Here is a 17,370-nt window from a genome sequence, read left to right on the forward strand (position 1 = left end):
AATCTGCCAAATTTGGCCCTCCATAATGCAGAATGATCCTGCCTCAGTTAAAGCGGCACGTGAACCCCATCATATCTTTTTCTTAACCACTATAATATGAAATAAACATGAAAAGACATAAAACGGTATATTATAACATAAAGCACAACTTACTAAAATGGGTCATGTAATTGCTCATTCAGTGTTTTAAACCATTTGGCATGCATAAGCTTATTACTCAGCTAAAAAAAATAATACAGTCTTTTTGTGTGTTTTTCTTTATCTGGTAGTTTGCTGTGCTAGGAAGACTTAAATCATAAATGACCATGGCCAGAAACACTAATGCAATTTTAACAGTTTGAACCATGTAATAACGTGTTTGTCCTGGATCAGTTTGGTTGCTTCTGGTGGGTTTTTGCTCTTTACACTTTGTCTATTTTAATTTTCTGTGTGTTTCAGTAGTGCTACCTGTAAAATGAGTCGATGTGAAAAGAGTAGGGAGGAGGATGATGTTCACACACATAAAGCAGCATCTCCAGAACCCAGCTGTGTGTCTATGAAGAGTGATGCATCCATAGGGATACGACCTAATCTCAGTGATGGAGCAGTGACCTCTGAGTAAGTACAATACGATTTTACAGCTAAATTAATGTTTCAAGGAAGCATTAAGATAAGGAATTTTAAATTTGAAAATTGTGAATCTTTAATTGGCAAGGCAAATCTACTTCTAAATTTTTCTTTCTGTAGTGGTTTTCAAATATGTTTGAATATGATATTATATATATATATATTTTAACTATTTAAGTGCAGGAAGGAAAATAACTCTTTGCGTGCAGCACCTGAAGCGTGAGCATGGAAAACAACGGTCCCGATGCGGGTTCCCGACCTGTGTCCGTTCTTGAACCGTTCTGTGCATTGCCACTGCAAAATGCAATGTTCCGGCCTGAACACTCGATTGAGCTCTTTCAAGCATTCTTACACATTAGAATGGACAAATACACACAGAATTAAATCAAAATATCCAATAAATACAATTGGTTATGTCTTAAGTGAACGTAAAGAGTTGAGAAAGAACACAAGGGTGTATTGAATTCGTGCATTGACATCAGCCGCTGCCACTTGTCATTATTGATACTCAAAGAAGAAAAGAAAAGAAAATCCCTCACTTATCTTTACTAAATCACTTTTGTAACCTCAGTCTTTACTTTATTTGCCTGTTGTTCAGCATTGACTATTATAATGGCAACATGCATCTGTGTATGCAATTATTTCGGGGTGCGTTCACATCATTTATCCGTGTAGGCCTATTTTATTTTGATCTACAGTTTAATAAAACTTGAACAGAAAAAAGATAAATGGTAGCACTGCACATTTCTAAATGTTTAAGCAGACTGTATAAAGATGAAAAACCACAAGCATGACGGTAATACGCACAGCCTATACAGCGCACATGTTTTCAAAGATTTTTTTAAACAGTGCATAATTATATAATTAAGCTGAGATGGAGCACTATACATTTTTAATTCATTTGCAACAAAACTATGATGTTTTCTTGCTAAGGGATGAAGACAAATATATTGTAACGATCCGTGCAGGTATGACGAGATGGGAGGCAAACTCAAATAAGAAATACTTTTAATGATGATCTTCAAGATGAAACATATGGAAAAACCACACACGTAACACATTAAATGACCGACAAAGGAATAAACTCAAAGACAGACTTATAAAGGGGAACTAATCAAGAAACACAGGTGATACAGATAACATAAACGAAGACTAATAATAGGGCTAAACCAAATCAACACAGAGACAGGGGAAAACCAGATGGGAGAAACCAAATGACAAACAGTGCAAAACAAAGGCAAAAGACATGAAACAACAGGTGACATGTAACATTACCTCCCCCTCCCGGTAGGCGCGTCTCGCGCCGTGACGGAAACACCGGGGAGGGAGGGCGGGCGCCCTGGAGGCCGTTACAGGACAGGACCTTACTGGTTTGGGAAGGCCTCCAGGGCGGATCAGGGAGCCATGGCGGGTCAGGGAATCAGGAGTCCATGGCCTGGCCAACAGCTCACGTGGCCATGGCGGGTCAGGAGGCCATGGCTGGACAGACAGTTCATAAAGCCATGGCGGGTCAGGGGGCCATGGCCGGACAGACAGTTCATAAGGCCATGGCGGGTCAGGGGGCCATGGCCGGACAGACAGTTCAAGGAGCCATGGCGGGTCAGGAGGCCATGGCCGAGCAGACAGTTCATATGGCCATGGAGGGTCAGAAGGCCATGGCCGGACACACAGTTCATCAGGCCATGGCGGGTCAGGAAGCCATGGCCGAGCAGACAGTTCATCAGGCCATGGCCGAGCAGACAGTTCATCAGGCCATGGCCGAGCAGACAGTTCATATGGCCATGGAGGGTCAGAAGGCCATGGCCGGACACACAGTTCATCAGGCCATGGCGGGTCAGGAAGCCATGGCCGAGCAGACAGTTCATCAGGCCATGGCGGGTCAGGAAGCCATGGCCGAGCAGACAGTACAAGGAGCCATGGCTGGGCAGCCCCCGTGGCCTTGGCCTCAGTCCTTGGCCTGGCCACGTTGGCTAGGGGTATGTAGCCCCCCCCCCCCCCCAAAATTTTCTTGGGGAAATTTCGAAGTTCATTGGGAGGACGCTCTGGAAGGCTGGGTTGGACCAGCGGAGGCTCTGGACAGCTGGACTGGACCAGCGAAGGCTCTGGACGGCAGGACGAGACCAGCTGAGGCTCTGGAAGACCGGACGTAACCAGCGAAGGCTCTGGACGGCCGGACGGGACCAGCTGAGACTCTGGACGGCCAGACGGGACCAGCTGAGACTCTGGACGGCCAGACGGGACCAGCTGAGACTCTGGACGGCCGGACGGGACCAGCTGAGACTCTGGACGGCCGGACGGGACCAGCTGAGACTCTGGACGGCCGGACGGGACCAGCTGAGACTCTGGACGGCCGGACGGGACCAGCTGAGACTCTGGACGGCCGGACGGGACCAGCTGAGACTCTGGACGGCCGGACAGGACCAGTGGAGATTCTGGCGAGAGGATTGGGGCCGTGAACTCCATGGGCAGTGCCATATCCATAAGGTCCCTTACATCCTTTTCGGCCGGGAACTCAGAACCGTCGACCATCTTGGTCGGGAAATCAGGAACTACGGCCCTCTTGGCCGGGAAATCAGGAAATGTGGCCTCTTCGGACGGGGATTCAGGATCAAAGGCCATCTCGGCCGGGAACTCAGGAACATCGGCCATCTCGGCCTGGAAATCAGGAACAGCGGCCATCTTGGTCGGGAAATCAGGAAATGTGGCCTCTTCAGACGGAGATTCAGGATCAAAGGCCATCTCGGCCAGGAACTCAGGAACATCGGCCATCCCGGCCTGGAAATCAGGAACAGCGGCCATCTTGGCCGGGAAATCTAGAACAAAGGCCATCTCGGCCTGGAAATCAGGAACAGCGGCCATCTCAGCCGGGGATTCAAGAGCGGAGGCCATCTTGCGTGCAGATTTGGGCGATGCAGCCATTTTGTGTGCAGACTTGGGCCTTGTAGCCATCTTGCGTGCCGATTTGGGCGTTGCAGCCATTTTGCGTGCAGACTTGGGCATAGCAGCCATCTTGCGTGCAGATTGAGCGGCCGCCGGTGGTACTGGGCTGAGGAAGACTATGGAGCTTTGGAAAACCTCCGGATGTTCTGGGTGAGGCAGACGGTCTGAACCATTGGACCGGTATGCAGAGGTTCTTGGCGTTGGGTGAGCCGGTGCGATGTGATGTGTTTCTGAGGGGGTTGGACGTTGTTTAGAACTGTCATGCTCTATTTGTTCTATCTCAAAATTGGAGCAGTTTAAATAGAGAATGATATTGACTAATTCGACAAACGGAACATCATGACCAGAGATATCACAACGAATAGATTCTTCGTCCAACCCCAACAGAAACACAAAGCCGAAAGCGGCGTCGGACCAGCTCACCTGATGGTAAAGCTCAATGAAATCCTCTACATACTGCTCTGCCTCAAGCTCCACAGCCGTTCCTCAGCACTACGATCCGTGCAGGTATGACGAGACGGGAGGCAAACTCAAATAAGAAATACTTTTAATGATGATCTTCAAGATGAAATATAGGGAAAAACCACACACGTAACACATTAAATGACCGACAAAGGAATAAACTCAAAGACAGACTTATAAAGGGGAACTAATCAAGAAACACAGGTGATACAGATAACATAAACGAAGACTAATCATAGGGCTAAACCAAATCAACACAGAGACAGGGGAAAACCAGATGGGAGAAACCAAATGACAAACAGTGCAAAACAAAGGCAAAAGACATGAAACAACAGGTGACATGTAACATATATAGTGCTATTCAGCTCACCCCTCAACATGCAAAAACGTTACTATCAGCATGTACTACTGTTAAGTAGTACCCATTCTACCAGAAAAACTCAGATGATGGATTTTGCAAAGTATGTGAAATGTGTCAAGTTCACAGCATTGACTCTTTAAAATACATTCAAGACTTTTACACACCAGTCTGCTATTGTGGGGACATTAGAGTCTACCTGGTAAAACCTTCATTGACACTTTCATTTCTGGGCGGTAAACATCTGTCACTGTGCAGAAAAACTGACATTGACTCAAAGCGTTGATGAGGTTAAGGGGGGAAAAAAGCTATTCAGCAAAACCAAGACATTTTATACTTTAAAACTTTCCAAGTTTACTGTAAAACAAACTACTTTTTTTGTTATTGTCAGGTTGTCACTGTATCTTTTTCTCAATTTACAGCTATTAAATATTTTGTTGTTTTGAGCATTGACTAATGTATGCTAATAAAAAAAACTAAGTTAGTTATTCTTCTGGATCAGTTTTTTGCTCCGGTTGGTTGGTGGATTTCTGTTCTTCACACTGTGTCTAGCATTATAACATTATGTGTGTCACGGCTGATCATTCTCAAAAGACACAAAAGAAAGATTAAATGACAACATGCTCTTGAATTATAAACTTTAATTGGCATTAATCAACATGCTTCAAAACTGAGTAATGCAAATGAAAACCACATTACCAACACTGACAGAACTGCATTAGATTTTGAGTGAGGAGTGTTTATACAGTATTTGATAGTAGTGGTGCTAAACACAATATGTTTCTATTTTGTTTGTTTCAGTAGTACTGCCTGTCTGTCTGAGCAGAGAAAGAAAGAGCCTTCTGTTCAGAAACGTGAAGCAGCATGTCCAGGAGCCGGGTATGTGCCTACAAAGAAATGCAGATCCATGCATCATCCCACTGAAGTCAGTGGTGGAACAGTGACTTTTGACCCTAAGTGAGTATTATTGTGTTTCTGCTGGAAACATTTTGTTTTTCTGGATTTGAATTCCTTCTCAAGCTCTCCCTAGTTTGGCTGGGGGTATGGCGTTATAATTGTGCCTAAATGATTTGCAAATTTAATTTACGCTTACAGTCTTACAGTATGTACACTTACGCAGCTCTTACCCCGTGTATGTAAATCATTTAGGCACAATTATAACGCCATAAGGGTGTGCATAAATTACATGTCTGAAATAAAAAGGTTGGTGCTCTTGAGGCTTTCTAACAGTTTATGAGATTAATAGAATGTATTCACTTAAAACTTAATTTAAAGCATCATTGAGCGTTCATAATTTCCAATTTTGCTCTATTTTGGATTTTGGCCATATAGTGAGGCAGAAATATATTATTATTAGAATTTTATAATCAGCTAAATGCTAAACCTGGTTAGCATTCTCATGTGAACTTTGTATATTCTTATTCACCCCAAAGCACGCAGACCATACACATTGTCTTAATCATTTATTTACAAGCTTTTATAAGGAGTTACAGATGTTTCTAAGTGTTTATGTCCAAAACAGAATGTGAATGATTACAATTTAGATTTGTTACAGAATATGGTGGGTGGGGTTTATGATCATGTAATATGAGTGATATTTTGCTGCATTTCTTAAAATTCAGATTTTTCCCACTTAAGGCAGATCGATTAGCCCCGACTCCAGCAAGACACGTCCCTACTTATGTCAAACTTAAACATTAGACATTTGGATTAACAAAAGATTAACAAAAGCAAAACATTTTTGCTTTTCCAACAGCTGTTTTTAAACAAATGGCAGCATTCTATGTTCTTCTTTCCCCCCTTTTTTTCCAAAATTGACACTTAACACTCTCATTATGTCATGACAACACTGTGTGATTGATTAGAACTCACTGAGGTTGAAAGTCTGAAATTTCAACTCAAATTTTAATAATTACAGGTCAATTCATTTGTACTCCTGACATAAATTATGAAGATACTGTAACTGTTTTATCATAAACCGTGGTCCCATATCGATGCTGGAGTCTTAAATCTTTATGATGATACACAATTTGGGAATTTGGTTCAAATAAAAATGTATAAGAAATATGTATAGCTACAATGAATTTATGTGCCTGTAGTATTGTGGGTTGTGGTGGCATTGTACTGATAAGAGCCCTTTTTCATCTCTATGTTTCTGCAGATTAAAGAGAGATGATGTGATCAGATCATTGACACCCCGTCTGACCTACACTAACTGTCAGACCCTCATCAGGCAGAGAGTCAAAGACCAGCACAAAGCCAGCATGAAGAACAATTATGAGAGATTATTTGAGGGAATCAAACAACAAGAAAATCAAACCCTTTTGAACAGGATCTACACACAGCTCTACATCATAGAGGGAGAAAGTGAAGGGGTGAATGAAGAACATGAGGTTTTACAGATGAAGAAAACAGTCAGAACACAAGACACACCAATCGACTGTAATGACATCTTTAAACCCTTACATCAACCAGAACCTGGGGAGCAAATAAAACAAGAGAAAAACAAAATCAAAACTGTTCTTACTAAAGGCATCGCTGGAATTGGAAAAACCGTCTCTGTGCAGAAGTTCATTCTAGACTGGGCCGAGGGAAAAGCCAATCAGGATGTAGATTTCATGTTTGTGCTTCCATTTCGAGAGCTGAACTTGATTAAAGATCACCAGTACAGTCTTCACAGACTTCTGCTGGACTTTCATCCTGAACTTCAAGATCTGGACTCAAAGATTTATGAGGAGTGTAAAGTTGTGTTCATCTTTGATGGTCTGGATGAAAGCAGAATGACACTGATGTTTACAGACATACAGAAAGTTTGTGATGTGAATGAGTCTTCATCAGTGGATGTGTTGATGTCAAACCTCATCAGAGGAAAGCTGCTACCCTCTGCTCTCATCTGGATCACCTCCAGACCAGCAGCAGCCAATCAGATCCCCTCAAAATACATCAACCGTGTGACAGAAATTCAGGGATTCAGTGAGCCTCAGAAGGAGGAATATTTCAGGAAGAGAATCAGTGATGAACATCAAGCTGACAGAATCATCTCACACATTAGAAGATCAAGAAGCCTCCACATCATGTGTCACATACCAGTCTTCTGCTGGATCTCAGCCACTGTGCTTCAAAACCTCCTGAAACAAGATGACAGTGCAGAAATCCCTCAAACTCTGACTGAAATGTACATCCACTTCCTGCTGACTCAGATCAACATGAGAGATCAAAAATATGATGAGAGAAAATCAAAGAAATCCATGAAGTGCAAAATATCTGTGATTTTGAAACTTGCTAAACTGGCTTACAAACAGCTGAAGAAGGGCAATGTGATGTTCTATGAGAAGGACCTGATTGAGAGCAGCATAGATGTCACTGACGCTACAGTGTATTCTGGGATTTGCACCGAGATCTTTAGAGAAAATCTTAATCAGAGAAAAATCTACTGCTTCATTCATTTGAGCTTTCAGGAGTTTTTAGCTGCTGTCTTTCAATTTTACATACATGTACGCAAGAATGAGGAATCACTGAAGTCTCTGAATGAAGGATATAAGTGGGAAAATTCTCTGGATGAGCTACTAAAAGCAGCAGTTGATAAATCCTTACAGAGTAAAACTGGACATCTGGATCTTTTCCTGCGGTTCCTGCTGGGCATCTCACTGGAGTCCAATCAGAGACTCTTACAGGATCTACTGACCCTCACCGTGAACAGCTCAGAGACTATCAAAAGTGGCACACAGTACATTAAAGACAAAATCAAAGGTGATGAAAATATCTCAGCTGACAGATGCATCAATCTGTTCCTCTGTCTGCTGGAAATGAAGGATCAGACTCTGTACAGAGAGATCCAGGAGTTTGTGAAATCAAAGAATCACTCCGTGAATCAACTTTCTCCTTCTCACTGCTCAACAATCGCCTACATGCTTCAGATATCAGAGGAGGTGCTGGATGAGTTTGATCTAAAGAAATTTAACACATCATGTGAGGGTAGAAGGAGACTGATACCAGCTGTGGTGAACTGCAGAAAAGCTCTGTGAGTATGAATTTGTATGATTGGAGATTAAACCGATTAGTAGAGAATCATTCTCATAAATATTCTGAGTATATTTTTCCAAACACATTCTAACTATTCCAAACCCCACCAACCTCTTTCTTCAGTGGAACACTAAAGAAGATTTTTAGCACACATCTATCATTTTGCTTTACAAGACTTTAAAATATCATCAGGAGACACATGCATTGATTTTCTCTTGCATGATATGCGTTGTTTTTAACTCTCAAGTGACATAACTGTTGATTTGCATTTTATGAATCACCAAGGACCATGGTTTCACCTAAAAGTCTTTTTTTCTTGTTCTACTGAAAAAAAAAATCACCTACATCTTGGATGAGGGTGAGTAAATTAACAGTAAATATTCATTTTTGGGTGAACTATCCATTTAACCCCTTGTTATCATGATTAGCTTATTTAACATTCAATGCACATGCATGAAGTGCAAACCAGGAATGGCATAATCTAAAAAAAAAACACTGAACACAATAACACGATTGTGATGGTTGCTTACCTTCCTCTGCAGTTGGCTGGTCAGCATTACACTAATGAGCCATTTGCAGATATTTAGTAAAGTGCAATTGTCTTTTGGTGTTTTAACACCCTCTATAGACAGATGAAGTATGAGTTCAAAAGGTCAAGGAAAATTAGATCCTGAAAATCCCTTAAACATGCAGTAGTAATCAAAATAAAATTCATTTAATCAGTAGTAGTGTAATATAGGCAGTAATGGAAAAAACAACAACAGTATAAATCAGTAAATCAAAATACAAGACCGGAGTCCAGACAAAAGAAATAATGTTTATGTTTCAAGGCAGCAAAAGAAAGAGACTGTGTTAAGTTGTGAAGATGAATTATCAGGATTTGAATAATACAGAGGAGGTTAAAATAATATTTGATGTGTTTTGACACTCATTTCTTGTGTTACAGACTAGCTGGCTGTAATCTCTCTGATCAGTACTGTGAAAGTTTGACTTCATGTCTACAATCATCCAACTCTTCAATGAGAGAGCTGGACCTGAGTGACAATGACCTGCGAGATTCAGGAGTGAAGCTACTGTCTGATGGACTAAAGAGTTCACACTGTCAACTCAACATACTGAGGTAAGAAAAACAAACAAACAAAAACCACTTAATTATGAAATTAAAGATGCTATCTGCTCTGGTCTTGATCTCCTGGGTGTATTCTGGTCTGCTTAGGCTGTCCATCTGTAATCTCACTGCTCAGTGCTGTGAAAGTTTGTCTTCATGTCTACAATCATCAAACTCACTGAGAGAGCTGGACTTGAGTAACAATGACCTGCAAGATTCAGGAGTGCATCTTCTGTCTAATGGACTGAAGAGTTCGCGTGGTCAACTCATACTGAGGTAATAAACACTGTTTAATGTGTTTAAAATTCCATATATACATGTTAAAGGACTTTAATTTAGGAGTGCAGTTCTGTAATTTTTAAGAGTTGCTTTTAAATGTAGATTAAGGAGATACCTTTAAGGCTAAGATTTTTGGTGAATACTTATCTTAATTTCTTACTATGGAATATAACATTGAAACTAGGTTGTTACACCATATACATTCAGTGAAGAGGTCAAATTAATTTAGTTAAAATACTTTGTCTCTTTCCTACACCTCTCTCCTCTTTTTCTTAATGGGACTGCATTTCCTTAATAAACATGCTTGCACATGCACACACACACACACACTAATTCTTATAAATTTTAATTAATGTCCATTTTAATTAAATTTCATAGACTAAATAGTCCAAATTTGACAAAGGACATGGGCCTAAACAAGTTGTCCACAAGTTACTCTGCTGTCACCTATTGATAAACCATTGCAGCATGAAAAGGAGAATCTAAAACTTTATTTAAGTTAAATAAATATTTTAGAATATCGTTTCTTTGTTAGAAAAATGTGTAGTTTTCATAAATTTAGGCTGTTCTTAATGGGTATGCATTGAATTAAATCCATTGAAGACAGTGTAGTTCATACAGGTAATTTTCATAGTATGTTCTTATACATTTCATATAGTGATATTCAAATAACATTTCTCATAAATATTGATAAAATAGATATTTTCTTGCTGTTTTTTGGCATAGTTCTTGTAGACTGTTATAGTGCAAAGAATTCCTCAATTTTGTAATTAACAGAAACGTGGTTACTGTAGTAAAACATGGTAACATTCAAAACATAATTTTTTTTATTATTGTGCTACTGATCAGATACAATGGGGTCCACAAAGGACCCAGGAATTCAAAAGGTGCCTACAGTTTTTTTTCTTTCTAAATGCATTACATGAGTGAAGCTACAGAAATGTATAAATAACTGTTATAACAAAAAAACATAGTATCAGACTAATTTAAACATATTTAAGTTGATTTTGAAGTTATGTCCAGCTTTGCAAATGAAAGAGCCAGTCACTTATTGACAAAGTGCTCAGCCTTTTCTTCACACTGCGCATTGGAATAAACATTTCAGATATTTGTCCAGTAGCTTTTAAGATTTCAATATTTCACCTTTCTCTTAGGTTCTGTACTTTTATGACTGAAAATTCTCAACCATTGAAAGACTTGATGTTCATCAGTAATGTGATAAAAATCATGTGCAAAACATAGGTTATGTTTTAACCTATCATCTCCTCTTTATATTTTATATATTTATATATTTTTTTCTTTTTACAAAGTTTAATTCTCTGTTATAGACTTGCAGGCTGTAATCTCACTGGTCAGTGCTGTGAAAGTTTGTGTTCATCTCTACAATCATCAAACTCACTGAGAGAGCTGGACCTGAGTCACAATAACCTGCAGGATTCTGGAGTAAAGCTGCTGTCTGAGGGACTGAGAAGTTCACACTGTCAGCTCGACATACTGAGGTATGAAAAATTATATTAAGTCTCACCTGATTCTGTCTTCTGGTGTGGCGCTGATCTTCTGGGTGTTTGTAATATATCAGCAGACCCCAGTGTGTTTGAAGACTTTGCGGTTGCATTTTCTCCAGTCAGTTATTTTAAATATTCACTCACTAATTAAAATGTCAAAGTTATGATTAGCACAAATTAATAGAAACTGTTACTGAGATCAGATCTGCTTCATTAACACTGTCACATGGAGTAAAACCACTGAAGTAAAAGAACTGAACCTGTAATCAGTGATCTGTGGAGAAAGGAAAGATGCAACACTGAATTAGTGAGTTATTTTGTTAAAGCAGACGTACAGGAGTCACACCAAATATAAATTACACCAGCAGTATATTTCTCTCCATTGATTATTCTGCAAGAAATGACAAGTTGTATAATGAGTGACAAAATTGATTTCCAAAATCTAAATATATTCTCTGTATTTCACAAATCATAATGTACTTCTCTATATTTATGTATTCATTATATGGATTAAACTGTATGACTTCGTCCTTTCTAAGGCACTAAAAAAGAAAAATGTGGTGTTTTTGGGTGTTTGTAGATTATCTGGCTGTATGGTGACAGAGGAAGGCTGTTGTTTTCTGGCTTCAGCTCTGAGTTCAAACCCCTCACACCTGAGAGAGCTGGATCTGAGCTACAATCACCCAGGACAATCATTAGTCAAGCTGCTCTCTGATCCAAACTACAGACTGGACAATCTCAAGTATGTTCAACACTAACAATCATCCTGCCATGTGTGTTTGTATAAAGTCATTTAAAACTCATACAGTATGTGCATAGATCCTTGTAGATCTATGCACATACAAACTCGAAATATTACCGTCTAAATGAGGAGGAGTTATGTGTGACCTTAAGATGCTGACTAACGATCAGCTTTTTCTTTTTCTTTTTTTTTTTTTTGATATTGTAGCCGAAATGCCCAAGGCCCAAATAAAAGGTTTAATTGACTTTGTTTATAGGATTTGTGTGTGTGTGTGTGTGTGTATTTGCTGTGTTCTGTATAATAAGTGTCACATGTTTGTGTTTATAGTGTGGATCATGGAGGAGAAATAAGGATTACAGCAGGACTAAAGAAATGTAGGACACACACACCTCTTAATCATTGCTGTGTTAATGTTTCCCACAGAAGTTTGTGAGACTATGGTGCATAGACGTTGAGCCCTCTATAAGGGGTTCATTGTCCCTCGTAAGAAAATGTTATGTATTTTAGAGTGAAATGCATCAGTCTATTGCACTATAAAAGCTAACTTAATTAAGCTACTTATTAACTTTAATAACTGACTTGTACCTAGACTTTAAGGTGGACTCTAACCTCTGTTTAGTTGTGATCAGGAATGTATTTTCATTTTACTCCAGCATTTTTAATTCACTTAAATATAAGTGAGAAATGCTTATATTGACACTTGACAAGTGTTTATTTTCTAATTTTAATTTGTGTACTGTTATAATAAAAAGGCCTTTAGTTCTTTAATTTCTTAAATGGTTCAAAAAACTCTTTAAGTACATGCAGAAAACCTGTTTAAGATGAAACCTGTTCTGTAAAATGGTATTACTAACACTTTATTTGCCGATAAATATAAAATATTTTATTTTATGTAATTATTACATATTTAAGTTGAATAATGACACATGCATGCATAATAACAGACAAATCATATTAAAGGGTCAAGATGCTGTATCAGTTAAAGAAAAAGTTTATTAATCATACAGGCCAAGATATTTAGTTAATATTTTATTTCAAATAAGTTGCATTTCAAATTTTTTTTATTGGCATTACTGTAGTGGTAAAAACGAGTTTCAATGTCCAATTTGTCCCTTGTTTCTCGGCCACTGTGATAGGTGTTGATGCAATATTCTGACGCGTGCAAGTTGCATGAATAGATCCAGAGAAAGGCTTGACGGTGTTCCAAACAATAACTGAAGTTAATTAAATCAAAGTAAAAATGAATTCCAACATAACAGAAACAAACAACTTAAAGACTGCTTGTTGGCTTGTTGCACCATGCCATCTTAGCTCCATGTGCACGGTCAAGAAATTGTGTGCTCTCGCAACAGCGCCCCCCTCCTGTTAGGGGTGGCATCTCCTTTTAAACATTTTTTCCCCTCTCACCTATAGAGGGCACACACTCAGAGAAATAAACAGAATTAACAATACAGCAACAAAATATTCAAGTAAATATGTAGAAAAATTATGAAAGATAAATATGGCTCCTACATTACTATTACAATATATTACTTATTAATTAAAATTGAAATAAAAACAATTATTAAAACATTATTAAAACATTACTTTTGGGGATTTTAGGATTCCCCCAAGTAATCCCAGTTAATTTCTGGCTATAACTGATATTATTGGGCTGCTGGGATTTATTAGCATTATATTATATGGAATTGCAATGTAATTAGTGTTGACTAACAATCTTTGCCTATTTCAATGCATTAGGTGGTGTTAACGATTTGGTAGTATTAGTAATTTTTATCTCTATATTACAAAAGGCTGAAGCTGGCACCTTTTTGGAGAGAAATCTTTTTTTTTTTTTATATATATATAAACCCATCTCTGGTGTGTGATACTCTCAAACTCTCATATGACTTTATAAAAGTTTTAATAGTTTTTGCACTGTTCTGAACATAGACTTTCATTAATGATAATTTAAACCTTGCACATTAACTGATTTTAAATATATTTTTCATGCTATGACTTAAAATGGTGACGAGTATGCCGAAAATAATAATTTAATATTTTCACCTCTGTAATCAGATACATTTTATCACTGTTAAATGATGCATTAAAAAAAAAAAGTTGGCAGTGACCTATAAAACAGATAAATAGGTATTATTATTCTTTTTGATAACCAGGAAAAGGGAACATAAATTACAGTATGTACAGTGTTTTTATATTGTAGTGCAGAGTGTTTATAAAAGAGCAGGTCATATGTATGTCCTAGTATTGTGTTTTAGTCCCCTAAAACAGGTTTAAATGCATCTAAGGTCAGAAAACATTGTAATTTTCCCAAAATATACATTTATACATAGTCATTTGTCCATGATTTCAAAATGGTTAGTTTGAATCAGCTTTGAGCATAATGCCTGTAAACCCCTCCCTTCCATACTCCTACTCTGCTCTGATTGGTCAGCTGGACAAGCCTGTTGTGATTGGCACAGAGAGGAGTGCTTTAGCAACTTAGTGAGCGCTACCATCTGCGGTTGTTTTTCATGTCCGGGTTGAAGCGACCCCAAAAATGACGTCATATTTTCCCCCGGAATGCAAATTTGGACCCCCTTGAAACGTGATTGGGCTTGTTTTGAGTAGCAATTGGGCAGGTTTTGTTCTGACGACCTGCCAACTGTAGCATGCACATTTACATAAAACAATAGTGCTCCAATCCTTTCTTAAAATAATGACATAAAAACACCATGTGCATAAAACATTGTGCCTACAGCTAAGGTTTAGCTGCTAAACTGTAAACACTTCACAAAATGCAGCCGAATGCTAACGTGACTACCTGAATAAACAGTACAGTTTGCAGGCACACCAGCCTAAAGGTCATTGCACACTGAATACAAAAAACTTTCGCCTTCATAAAAAAGTTTGGATCAGGTTTTATTTTCTGTCTTTTCACATCCGTAGCAAGCATTTTAACAGGAAACAAAAAAAAGAAAAAAAAAAAGACGTGTGCAATGACCTTAACTTGCTCTCTACTGGGTCTTTTACTCACTTCATTAACCCTGCAACTGCTGGTGCAGCAAAATATACAGCAATTTTACGATTATTTTAAAGTCTGTGTGCTACACTAAATTCTTTATTATTATTATTATTATTTATTTAAGTAATTAGAACAACGGCTGTCTACATTACATTAATCAACTCATTCTTAGGAAATAGTGGGTTCACAGCGAATTATCAGAACTATTTTAGCAAGACTGGAAATCTGAAGCTGCACTAGGTATACATCACATATAAAAAAATAAAAAAAAACTAGATATTGAGCACTCAATTGAGAATATACACATATCAGCATATCAATCGTACTTGCAGGTTGTGGTTCGGAGATGCTTGTTAGTCCAAATAAAGAAAATATAAATCCAAAGGATTGAATTGTATTGCTGTGTTATTGTGGAAAAATTTATTTTAACCACTAATTCTTCACATTATCATCTTTCGGCAATAAAAACAAACTTGCTATCATGACACACAACACACCGTTTTCTTGACATAATGTAAACAGACTAGTGGAGGTGTTTGTGGGCAGGTCAGACTGTTCCTATTTCTCAGCAGGCGGGGATTATGCTAATGTGTTACCGAGTGACGTAGATCGGTAACAGGCCGACTCTTTCATTTGAGAGACAATATCAAAATGTATAATGCACTTTTTGATTAACAACTTTGCAGACTGTTTACATTGAAGGATAGCTACATTACAATTTGCAAAAGAGATATTTTTTGAAAACTCATATGACCTGCTCTTTAAGTTCAAATGACAGATGCTTTACCAAAGCAATGGCATAAAGCACAACATTAGACATCTTATGTCTGTTACTATGAAAGGTTTAAAAAAAAAAAAAAAAAAAAAGGTTTATTGTGAAAATGTTGAGATGGATTAGTCTGTGGCTGAGTAGGTAATTAATAAGAAACTGGTAATGTTAAAATGTCTTTTCTTGTGTTCAGATGCATGTGATCTCACACTGGATTTAAACACCACAAACACCCATCTGTCTCTGTCTGAGAGGAACAGAAAGGTGTCACATGCGGAAGAGAAGCAGCCGTATCCTGAGCATCCAGAGAGGTTTGATGAGTGCCTTCAGGTTCTGTGTAGAGAGAGTCTGTCTGGACGCTGTTACTGGGAGGCTGAAATAAGCGGAATGGTTCATATATCGGTGGCATATAAAGGAATCAGAAGGAATGGAAAGAGTAATGAGTGTTTGTTTGGATCCAATGAAAATTCCTGGACTCTAAACTGTTTTAATAACAGATTTACTGTCAGTCATAACAAGACCACAATCGTATATGGCTCTTCATGCTCTAACACAGTAGCAGTGTATCTGAACTGGTCGGCCGGCACCCTGTCCTTCTACAGCATCTCTGATACACACACACTCACACGCTTACACACATTTAAAACCACATTCACTGAACCCCTCTATGCTGGATTTGGTGTAGATTCTACTAGTTCTGTGTCTCTGTTGACCCTTTTTCCACCAGCTTGAAGCAGTTGCTACATTAAGCTTTCATGTATGAAGCATGCAAGTATTATTCCGTTCAAATATCTTTCTGTTGGTGTACTTGTTTATGCGTTGTGTATGAATATGGTCAGTGGTTCGATGTTTAGGGAGGATGCCAATTTGAGATTTGCTGATGACATTGTGCTGCTTTAAGAAAGCTGAAATCCAAGAGTTTATTATAGAACAAAATATCCAAATTACTGGTTACACAGATTCCTGTGCAGTTATTAGGATCTGTTTTGTCTGGGGACATATGAGGGGACAAAACTCACTCCCATTATCTCTTTCTTTAACTCGCACAGCTGTAAATGCTTTCTCTCTTCTATTCTTAAGTTTTAATTGATTAATAAAAGTCTGGTTTCTTTTCATGTGTTTATCACTCAATCAGTCAACACTGTTATAAATATACTGCTGTAAAAATACATGTTCAGATTACGAACAGTGCTGTTTTGAAGTGCTTCAGTGGATTCAGTCTTTCCTCACAGCCAGATCTTTCAAGGCTTAATGATGCTAGCGTTTTAATAAACTGCATTATACATGATGAATATTGTTGACTCTGTGACAAATTATTAATTTTCCTCTGTTGTAAGTAGCTTTGATTAAAAGCATCTGCTTAAATGCACTAATGTTATTTTAAATGATCGTATGATCCTAGGGGGCCGCAATATGTAATCTTAAACTATGATTTGTCTTTTTGTCTTTACGTGTGTTTGCATTTGGATTAGATGTTGACATATCAAGTTATGAAGAAAACCTGTTCGCCTGAGCAGGTATTTTACACACAACCAACATTCTTTGGATTCTTTTCCGGTCATACAGGTAAAAAT

General features: G+C 38.4%; 1 protein-coding gene across 1 annotated transcript; it reads left to right on the top strand.

Moving 5' to 3' along the window:
• Window positions 1–442: 442 nt before the first annotated feature.
• Window positions 443–17,084, top strand: LOC141295818 (NACHT, LRR and PYD domains-containing protein 3-like). The gene is made up of 9 exons (XM_073827092.1): window positions 443–597; window positions 5,168–5,323; window positions 6,528–8,387; window positions 9,336–9,509; window positions 9,606–9,773; window positions 11,105–11,275; window positions 11,862–12,023; window positions 12,351–12,397; window positions 15,990–17,084. The coding sequence occupies exons 1-9, from the start codon at window positions 455–457 to the stop codon at window positions 16,526–16,528; spliced, it is 3,420 nt and encodes a 1,139-aa protein (XP_073683193.1). The 5' UTR covers window positions 443–454; the 3' UTR covers window positions 16,529–17,084.
• The last annotated feature ends 286 nt before the right edge of the window (window positions 17,085–17,370 follow it).

This window comes from Garra rufa, chromosome 21 (genome assembly GCF_049309525.1).
Source record: "Garra rufa chromosome 21, GarRuf1.0, whole genome shotgun sequence".
In the NCBI taxonomy this organism is placed as follows: domain Eukaryota; kingdom Metazoa; phylum Chordata; class Actinopteri; order Cypriniformes; family Cyprinidae; genus Garra; species Garra rufa.

Excerpts from the sequence above, each read along its gene's own strand:
- LOC141295818 (XM_073827092.1), top strand. The coding sequence starts at position 455 with ATGAGTCGATGTGAAAAGAGTAGGGAGGAGGATGATGTTCACACACAT. Across the intron at positions 5,324-6,527 it reads ACAGTGACTTTTGACCCTAA|ATTAAAGAGAGATGATGTGA; the intron begins GTGAGTATTATT and ends ATGTTTCTGCAG. Across the intron at positions 9,510-9,605 it reads TGTCAACTCAACATACTGAG|GCTGTCCATCTGTAATCTCA; the intron begins GTAAGAAAAACA and ends TGGTCTGCTTAG.